Source organism: Glossina fuscipes, unplaced genomic scaffold (genome assembly GCF_014805625.2).
Source record: "Glossina fuscipes isolate IAEA_lab_2018 unplaced genomic scaffold, Yale_Gfus_2 1, whole genome shotgun sequence".
Lineage (NCBI taxonomy): Eukaryota > Metazoa > Arthropoda > Insecta > Diptera > Glossinidae > Glossina > Glossina fuscipes.
In genome coordinates this window covers 41,350,542-41,361,831 of record NW_023998415.1, presented here as the reverse complement: position 1 = coordinate 41,361,831, position 11,290 = coordinate 41,350,542, and the positions used below count along the sequence as shown (strand labels likewise).

At 33.1% G+C, this 11,290-nt stretch overlaps 1 protein-coding gene across 1 annotated transcript; it reads right to left on the bottom strand.

The window, feature by feature from the left end:
* Window positions 1-920: 920 nt before the first annotated feature.
* Window positions 921-2,540, bottom strand: LOC119632084. Its single transcript, XM_038024796.1, has 3 exons — window positions 2,472-2,540; window positions 1,945-2,403; window positions 921-1,842 (listed from the first exon to the last, which is right to left on the bottom strand). The coding sequence occupies exons 1-3, from the start codon at window positions 2,515-2,517 to the stop codon at window positions 1,148-1,150; spliced, it is 1,200 nt and encodes a 399-aa protein (XP_037880724.1). The 5' UTR covers window positions 2,518-2,540; the 3' UTR covers window positions 921-1,147.
* Between the last annotated feature and the right edge of the window lie 8,750 nt (window positions 2,541-11,290).

Genomic DNA, 11,290 nt, shown 5'->3' with positions numbered 1-11,290 from the left:
CATCGAATTGAAAAATTGACAAAGTCATTGGCCCACTTCCGGCCGTCCGGCATAAAGACATAAAGAATGAATGAAGAGCTTGATAGAGCTCAGTCGATTTTGAATGACTATTGCCTTATATGAGAGCACTTATTAAGCAGTCGGCTACCAAGCACCAAAGATTCGAAATTCATCTTCCGAACGTCGGTTGCCTGAGCAGTCGCGACCGCAAATCGACCTTAGAAAAGTGACGTTCAAAAAGATTGTAACCACACTGTTCTGGAATGAACACTTGTATTAACATCTTGATGATACCATTGACCAAACGTAGTTTTAAACCACGCGAACTATTTTTAATATTTTGTATCGGAAAAATTTCCAAAAAAAAAAAATATACCCTCTGCTGATGCATGCTTGTCATTTAAGTTGTATTTGAGGTCAATGCATGGGTTATGGATTATGGGTTTTCATTTATGCTTCACTTTTCTTTTCTTTTTTTTTTTTTATTACAACGAATAGATCTGCGAATGATTTGTGAACTTGAACCGAAACCATATCTGCGAAATTTCAATTACAAGTTAGCAGCCTATACGAACGCGACAGCATGACGGAAAAGGAATAAGCAAATGCCGCAATAAATAAATTGATGAACACAAAGGGGCCACTGTGTGGCTTGATGGGCACAAAACGAAAAAAAAAAGAAAAGAAGAATTAAACGAATCGATAAACTTTCTAGCTGATAAAGGCGACTAAACAATTTTCCATTGAGAAAGCGGACCTCCTCCCTTCACGCCATTTCCTACATATATAATTATATGTCTTGGCTAATCATTTCTGTATATATCAACTGTTTCAAGTTACGTTGTTGTCAGGACATGTCTTAACAAAAAAAAAAAAAAAAAAAAAAAAATCTTTAAAAATAAGACTCAGTAAAATGCTTAAAACGTAAATAGTATAGATCATCAAAGCAGAAACATACACATTAAAGTAGCCGGGTTAAAAATTCTGAGCTGATATTTAGTAAAGTTCAGGGCAAGTTAAGTAAACGTACTACGCTTGATATATGGATTGCCGTAACACGGTAAAAGAAATTATTATATGAACATGCCATGCTGTTGGTCTATTTATCTTCATCAAATTTTGCCTCACAAAATATGTTATAATAATTTTAGTACCATTTGAGTATGTGTTTGACTTCGATAGTTTCAGGTAGGATTCGAATTTTTCTTTTAAACTCCGAATAACGGCAACAGGTGGTATATCCATTTTTTCGCAGTCTGAATCGTCGTGTTTTGACATTGGCTTCTTCGCATACATTCTTGCACAATTCTTTCATTACTTGGCCCGATCTTGCGCTGTAGGGATCATTTAGTATAATGAACACTATGCCAGAGCTATTGAATTTGTCAAAGGCAAATTTGTAAATGTATTGGGGTACCGGATGCTCAGGAAGCTCAGCTTGGTTATCCAAGTAAATGTATTTGTCTTGGCCTTCAAGATTCATTTTCAACGTTTGAAAATATCCGCTATAAACATCAAGCTTAAGATTTTGTTTCATTGCTAAGTCACGTAACCTTTTCTCAACAAGCAGCACATTGCCATCACGAACCGTTCGGAATTGTGGTATAACATTTGCATAATCGTAAGTGCATAATTTTTCATAAAATGTAATCATATCAGCATCGGGTGTCAATCGACCCTCGACGAAATAATTAAAATCATTCACAATCGATCTGCCATTGTGATTAAGATATTTAAACACTTTCAACTGACTTTGAAGATAGTAAAGATCGTCCAAATCTTCAGCTATGAATTTTGTAGTTATTAAAGATGTATAAAATTTCGCGCCACGGGATAATTTATCTACAAAATGTGTTTATGCAATAAATCAAAAACAGCAACAACAACAACAACAACAACAACAAATTAGCAACAATAAAGGGAATAGATTGACGCAACACTTACATTTTAATGACTGACCATTGATTATGTGATGCGTATAAAAGCCGGCTGGGTTATTATCACCGTAACATATCTTATAGATCGGGCCATAGAATCGTGAATCTATCTCATAGCCAACGCTATAAATGAAAAAGTTAATAGCACATCGTTCGGCTGTTTTCTTGATCACGTAAGTGGGTAATTTTTCGCAAGATATCGCCCGAATTTCGCGTTTAGCTCCCGTTGCATCCAAAAATTCACCATCAGTGCAGGTCAATGTTAATTGATTTCCACTGCTCAGTTTTAAAAAATTATCTTCATTCGTGCAGATTAATTTAATTTTACTTTCATCGGGAAATTGTGTGTGCCTGGCAATCGGCTGAAATAGTTTATAGCCTTTACTAGGAGCACTCGTTACAAGTATAACCGGAGCATTTAACGCTTTGATGTCATCGGGCATCGATAGTTTGCACTGAGCGGTGGCTATAATTTTATTAATTTTATTTGCGAACACACTTGAATTCTTAAACTCATTTCAATCTTACACTCACCAATGTTTATAAAAGCGCAGGCAAACGCAATGCCAAGCAACCGCATTTCGTGAATGCTTTTAAAGCAAATATTATGAAATATTTTCAACGGTTCTAATGGCTTTTATAGTCAAGTGCGTTTAATAATTCTATTTATAAAACAGCTTAAATAAATAATTATTTAATTGCATCGATATATATATATATATATATATATATATATGTATATATATGCGTAAATGGTAATCAATGCCGGTCTTGCATACACAAACATATATATATATACAGTAAGTAATTCGGGCTAACAAGACGATATACGTATATCGTCATTATTATTGCTCAGTAAATAGATTTGAAGTATATAGCCAACGTTAAGTTAAATTGAATTAAATACGGATGAGAGATTGTGTGAGCGATTAAAAAAAATAAAAAAAAGAATTATTTGCGAGTAATACTTTGCTTTTTGAATTAACTAACATAAATCAAGAACTCAATAACGCACCAAACAAAACAATTTCTAGCGATGAAAAGAAAAGGTGGATAAATAAAAATTTCGCTCAGTTCAAGCGGCAAAGTACTTATTATTATTATTATTATTATTATTATTATCATCGAACCTCGATGCCCCTCTTGTCGAATGATGGATTCGCGCAAACACTTGTGCATTTGTGTTTAACTGCCTCTCTTACACGTTTTTCGGGGTTTACGGCTAAAAAGATTGAAATATCAAATATCTTATGTCAGATTTAGAGATGCCCTAATTAAAATATCATCCAGAATTTATTCATGGAGATTATCCTTAATTCCTTTGCATTCATATCATTCCATCGCAATACCGTCACATATAATATATTATAAATAAATTGAAGCTGAGTGCAGCCTTACGACCACCTATTTAAAGGCAACCATATTTAGCGAATTCTGTGATTCGATTTTCAATTAAATAGTCTTAACTTAACTTAGACTTCATTTGAGATCATAAAAATCAAATTGAATTTCGTAACTTGGCGAAAAATCTGTGAATCCCTGCAACTGTAAATAAAGGAAAGGAATAAATCATTTAAAGGAAAAATGCAAACAACATACAAATCCAAACAATAAGCATAAATATCTGTATGCTTTCGAATGTGTATATATATATATATATATATATATATATATTTCCATATAAGCATATATACGTATGTATACATGTATGTGTTCATAGATATGCCATAGGCATGGATATCGATAGCCCTAAGCCGAAATGAAAAGAACACATGTGGGGTATGTTACATATATCAATGCGTTCGAATTTCAATAGATTTCATTTATGTGTCGTTTCATATACGCGTTAGCATTGTTTGCTTTTTTTTTTCTTTTTTCTTTTTTTTTTTTTTTTTTTGTATTTGAATCGATTTTGCTCTATTTTTTCATTTTTATTATATGTTAAATCCATTCTTTTACGGCAGACGACAGATTTAGAAAATACCGGAAAATAAATGAGAAAAGCCGTATATACGTGCAAACATGAATGTTACACATGTACAACAGCGAATAGTAAACAGTAAAAGGAGAGAAAGCGAGATAGATATGAAAAAAATGTCGTCCTATTTAAGGAATTAACAAAACGAAATTTTGAAAAACTGAATTAACAAAAATTATTAGATTAGGTGATAGACTGTAATAGTAGGTTAATTCTCTTCTTTTTTTTTTTTTGTTACTTATTTTTATTTTTATTTTTACTTTTTTTTTCCTTAATGCAAATAACTTAGAGGTAATAATCACAAATACTCATTTTTGAAGTTATACCGTAAGAAGTAGGCGTGAGATATATCTTACAATCGATTTCTAAATGTGTCCAAAAGCTATAAAAAATAGATACGAAAGATACGAACCTTTATACATGCATACATACATATCAATTGTCACGGCTAATGCCATTTTGAAAACGGCTCAAAACATTTGTTCACTTCTCTCCTTTGACCTTACGTCAAAATATGAATGAACACAAAAATGTCTAATTGACGAAGCAAGAAATGTTATCAGGCCAGTTAAGGAAATATCAGAATTACTAATTTGTCGATATATCGCATATGTGACGAATTGTAATCAAAAATTTTGAAAATAAATGGAACCCGGGAAATAAATCTCAAAGTGATTAAGTCTAGCATTGAGCATAAGTCCCAACAAGTTTGTGCAAAAATCCTCAATGCTTTAAAAATGATGCAACGTCAAACTGTTTCGGTCCAAATGCTCTACATGTGCCACCCCGTGTGCCACCCCGTTGTTTGTTTATTTTAAAAAAATCAATAAATAGGTTCACCGGCAATCAGGCCAAAGTTGATAATATTTTTTTTCCTTCTTTATAGTGTAGAATTAACATGTCCAGTGCGTTATGAGATGCTGGCACCCATTTATAATAATCGCATGAAAAGTGTACACGATATACGATACGATATATGATAGATTTTTGGCTGTATGCTGCCACCTAATTGCATATACAAGCTCTACTGACAAGTGTTAATACGATACGATATAAATCCAATTTAATGATTTTCCGTTACCGTTCCAATATCCATCCCGAAGGCTGTGGATACATTGATTTTGTCCAAATGCTGGCAACACGCAGAAAGAAACTTCACAATCGCCATAAAGTGTACATTATTTAGTTCTCACAATCAAATTCTAAATTGGTTTAAGTATGGCCGTCTTTCTGCCTATACATCTGCACAATGCTTATATGAAACATCGGCTTAAAATTCTGACACGTCACGACGCATTCAAAGTTCTTGCAGAGGCTTTGATATTGAAAACAGACTAAATCGGTCAAAGCGGATGCCCGCAATATAACCTTAACGTGTAACATCCCTGTTTTAAAAAACAAATAAATATGGATTTTTTCCCATTATCTGTAAACAGCAACAATGCAATGTTTCCTAATCTATTTTAAGGCAAAGTTGGTGGCTATAAAAGGTACGATCGCAACCGAATATCATCTTCTTACAAGTTAATATATATTTTCCCAGGATAGAGAAAGTATTGCATTTAATATCCCAGTGGGAGTAGAACAAGTCTCTTTGGAATGACGACAATTTTTACTTATAAGTTGCAGGCGAGTACCCGCTCTCCTGGATGAAAAAAAAAAAGAAGAAAATTAATAAATACATAAAACATGTAATGTTTATTCACGCCGAACTACTTATTATGCTAATGCACACAGTGATGCTTATTATTAGTATGCGGCTCCTATCAAATTTCGTGGTAACTTACCATAAACGTAGGCTTAGCAACGTAAGCATGGAAAGTTAAGATTGTGGGCTCGTTATTGTACACAGATGAACGTTGATTGCGAACACTATAAGAGTTAGTTTCTAGTTGTAGAAATAATCGAGTCGAAATTATGCCCAACAATAATAGGTCAAAATTTTTCAAAATTTAGAAAGAAGGAAAGTAATAATTAAAACTTGTGATGCCTGCGTAGGCTATTCTTGGTAACTGAAATAAAACGCCGAACGTGGAATACGAAATGGATCAAGTCATTATAAGATTTAGGCATGGTTTCGTTAGTTGATGCGACACAAATTAATCGGCAAGAATTTCAGAAACCATGGACTATATTGATTATTTCGAGCGCTGAAACGTAACGATCCTTAGTACTCATGGATTATTATATTATATGGAGAAAAGTGACTCTATCGCTCGTCTCGCATTTTCCGTATGGATAGACGTGCCAGGAATTTAATTTCTTTTTTTTAAATCTCTTTAGCAGAAGAGAAAAGCAAAGTGAAATTTGATCGAAAAGGCACCAAGAAGAATATTCTATGAAGGCGATGTCTCATAGTTTTGAGGAGACTTTTCACCTTTTTTTCTCAGTTGACGGCCAGGAAAGATTATAGGTTCTAGAGTTCGTTGTAGAGCACGTACGTGTAATGAAAATAAGAATATTTTGGACAGTGTAAGAGACCATCCCAGTTAGATTGTTCCAAAGACAGCCAGCCCATTTAAAGAGGCAGGGAACAGTGGTGAGATACGCTGTTCTATCGTATCCTATAGCGGTAGTTTCAGGAGAAAAACTTGACATAGTCATATTAAAGAATTTGATTTGTCTGGAAATCTCTTTTATATGCACTTGCTGTGGAGATATTTATACGTAAGCATAACACAGTTCGTCTGGTACCGAGACTCACAAGTACTGAAAGTATGGATCACATTCTCGCCTTCCATGAGCTCCGATTATGGAGGAGACTTGGCCATTAACCTACCTTACCTATTGCGCCGGAAGCTCTTTTTGGTAAACTCAATGCTCGAAAAGCTCGAAAAGGCCGCCTGGTTGGGGCGTCTTCAAAATTCATTCCAATATAAATATGCTTTTCTCCTTGAATTCTTACATTGCAAAAAATTAATAAGAATATTTTTTTGCTGATTAAAGAGGAGAGAGCATTATAATGAAACTGAACACCATAGACTAGCATTCCCTAAACATCGCTAAATAGCAGCAGTAATAATAAATATTTCTTGTTGTGCCGTCAATTATTAATGTTATGATACGTATGTACATATATTGCAGGCGTATATATATATATATATACATATATATCTACACGTAAACACACACACACACACACACACACACACTTATACACTTACACGCATACAGACAAATACTTACTTTTGTATTTATTATCAAAAACGTTCTATTGTTTGCTTTTCTAATCAAGAATATTAGCCCTTTAGTAATATTTAGTCTCTGATATTTTATATATTTGTTAAAGGTTGATGGCGTGGCGGGGGAGGGTAGGGTGGGAAATGGCAGCCGCACATACAAATATATTTAAAAGCAATGGCGTGTTTATACCTTCTCTAAGTCGAGTAAATGCATCGAAATTTTACAAGCATTTATTCAGTGCAGTGCTACTAACAACATATGCGTATATATATATATATGCGTTTGGCTGCGTGTATATGTATACAAATTTGTATATATATATATATATATATATATATATATATGTATATATGTATTTATGAATGTGTGCGTTTGTGCATTGTATATCAATAATTTATTGCTTTCACTTTAGCATTCCAGTTAATTGTAAAGAATCTTCAGTGCTTGTCAAAACATTTGTTTAACTACTATTATTATTGTTGCTGCTGTTGTTGTTGTTGTTGTTGCTGTTGTTGTTGTTGTTGTTGTTGTTGTTGTTGCTGTTGCTGTTATTGCCGTTCACATCGAACAAAGCGCCAGCCATTTTCATTGAATCTGCGTTCATATCTACGTTTTGCGTTTGCGGCAGAAAAGTGTTCAAAGGATTTTAAAATTTATTGTGTTTTGTTGTTAACTCTTTTATAAGTGTTAATTAGTTATTATGGTTATGCGCGTGCTTATGTTCGTTTCACCGTTTTTACTATTACGTACATGTATTCTCGTTAAATTGTGGTTTTAATTATTTGAACATGTGCTCTTATTCACAACACATTAGCAACGGTTTCATTTAATTAAATTTAATCTTCAATACAATTCGATGCGGCATTAAGTAATCATTAGAAATGAATAGTGCCTTCTAATAAAAAATTAAAAAAAAAAAATATATAAAAAAAATATTATTAACATCTTAATGGGGATTATTTTATCCTAAAAATCTTAATTACATACATACATTACAAGTGACTTCGTTGCTTTCCCACTCTCTGTTACCATAGTTGAGTTCAACTTCTAATTTATTTTAAGTAAGTTTTATATTTAGGCTTTAATGGCGAACTTATTCGAATATGCCGATCAATAATTCCCAAAGGAATTATCGCTAACAGAAAATCCCTTCAAACAATGTCTGTTCAAATTTCATATCGCGTTACAGTGGTTTTCGTTACGCTACTTTTGAGCGGGAGTAGCGTAAAGTATGTGACACATTGCATTAATCTTGAGCGAGAGAGACTATGTGATATGATAAATAAAGTGGGAACCAAGAAAAGTATGTTTTTTTTTTTTTTTTCTTTATCAATTAGTATTAAATTCATAACAAGAGGTTATGAAAACACATATCTGGCGTTAAAGTCGGTAATGAATACATCTAAGCCTAAACATAGACATGTACGCATATATTAATTCGCCCGAAAGACTCATTACTTTTCAGAACTATACGCTTCACTTTCGCCAATGCGATCTATATGCGGAATCTTATGCCTAAGTATAGTAAAATTCGATTGTTGCACATTTTTGAAATTTCAAATCTATTTCGTCCATTAATCGAAATAATCGGGTAACGAGTGATGGAATGCGTTTAATTGACGATAAAAAATATGCGAAAATCGTTATGAACGAAAGGAGACGTAGCCTGGCAGCGTGCGATCACGTTCACATTAACACATATAACGGCTATAATGTGAGTTTAGTCAACAGGTTTATGGATATCTTCAATAGCTTTGCTTGCATATTTTCCCAAGACATTTTCCCTAAAATTATTCTTTAAATAGTTTTACGAATATTGTTTGCAAAGAATCAGCCTTTAGCAAAAGCCTTTAACAAATAATTTCATCTATGAAAGAAATCCATAGATATATGAAAGAAGTTTAAATCTCTTAGTTTATATATAGGGTATAAAAGTTTAATTTAAAAGTTGTACGTTACACTGTTTAATTTTAAAATCATTTTTATGCTCACCGAGGCACCGTTTCGTGTACTGGTGTACAACGAAGTGTCTTTGAGAGAATGTTTACCTAGAAGTTAGTTGTAAGAGAGAGAGAGAGAAAGAAAGAGAAAGATAAAGATAAAAAGAGACAAGTATGATGACTTGGTTACTAACGTTTCAACACTTAATAAAATTTCACTTTATCGTTTATGAATACATATACTTTACGCAAATTGACCAACGAGCCAACGCGATTATTTTGCCAATTTTGGCAAAATTCCATTAACACACAGGCGGAATAGATAGATACACCGGTTGCAAGGCGCACAAGTCAGACAAAAGTTAAATGCTTGAAAAGAGCAAAAATTGAGAATCAAATGATTAAAAAAAAAAAAAAAAAAACAATTTCTATAGAAAAACCGAATACTTTTCACGAATACGGGCAGAGGACACAACGATAAAGAAAAATTAGTAGTCATAAAATTTGAATGAAAACGTGTATATAACGGACACACAACAACTGCAGTTGTAAAGTTGTATAAATCTACGTTCGCATAAAATGGTTATTTGTTGGACATTAATGAAGTTTACGTGGGCTTAGGTATAATTCTTCAACCAGAGAGTCTATATAAATATATATATATATATATATATATATATGTATATAAAAATGGTAAAAGAAAACGTTCATTAGAACGAACACACAGACGATGAAGAAGAAGAATAAAAAAAAAAAAAAATAAAAAAAAGAAAGAAATATAAATCATTTCCAAAATTTCTACTTTTACGTGGTTTTTGTTTGCTGCTTCTACAGTACTCCGTACTCCGTACTCCGCACTCCGTACTCCGCACAACTGTAATTATCATATTTTTCTGTAGAAGTAAATCGAACATTGCCAAATCGTAAAGTGGCTTTTCATTTTCTTTCTAATGTATCAACACGACGAATATATTCAATTTGTCATAACGTTTGTAACATTTCGAAATTCTCATATTTGCCTACATTGTCTTACATCTATGGACTTTTGCATTAAAATGTATACCTGTTAACCTTAGAAAGTGAAAGCTTTAATAAATTTATCAAAAAAAAAAAAAAAAAAAAAATTGGTTTGCATTCATTAATGCTATAAAATATATAACGTCTCCAAATTATTTATATAGCGCATATGTATGTATTCATTACGTTCTAGAGATTAAGGATGGGCCAATTCCCCAGTAAGCTAGTATTTTGAAGTTGAACTTCAGAATAGAATAAAGAAAAACAAATAAAGCAGAAAAATGCTTTCCGGGTGATGGATAATCAAGATTCGTGTCCCAAGTCAATTATAATCTCATTCCTTTCAAGCTTGTGTGTGTGTGTTTGTGTGTGTGTGTGTGTTTACCTACAAGTATATGCAGTACATTCATAAACTATGGTTAACTGAGTGTGGGTGGTCTCTAAGGTGCTATCCGTAAGAAATCTTTTGCTTTATATATATATATATATATATATATATATAAATTGTAACTGATTTGCCTTCATAGCAATCTCCCTAACTGGGGATTATTAGACGCATACAATGCACATACAGACACAATCAGCCAATTGCCATAAATTGTACGATGATATTGGAATGGCCACCGTTCAAATGAATTGTCTAATTTTATGAATACCCATGAGTCAACTCAGTACACATCCATAGCTGAACGGTTGACTGGTTAGAAAGCAGGCAGGACAGACAGGTTAGCGGGCAGACAACAGGCTAAGTCACTGCACATAAAATTTCCTTTTAACGTAAATGCAACCATAGTAGTGTAGAATATTTGTATGCAGGCGCGAGTGTGTGTGTGTGTGTGTGTTTGTGTTTGTGTATGCGAATGTATGTGTGCGTGTATGGCTTGTGTGGGCATGATAAAAAGAAACACGTAAATCGGTAAAAAATCAAAACTTCAAAACATTTTCCAATATATCACAGGCTGCCTACAATTTCCTCTTTCGTTTTATTTATTTATTTGTTGTTGTTGGTGTTTTTGTTTTTTTGTTTTTTTTTTTTTTTTGCATTCTCTTTTTGTTTTGTCTTTGGCCCTCTTCAATAAAGTACCAGCTAAAAAGCCAGCAGTCCAGCTGGCCAGAATGGTAAACAACCGCACAAGCAAGAGTTTCATATTTAAGTACATCTATAATACGAGACAAATAAGTTTTGGTAAAGCATTAAGAACACATTCAAAGTCGTGTATCTTACAACTTAATAA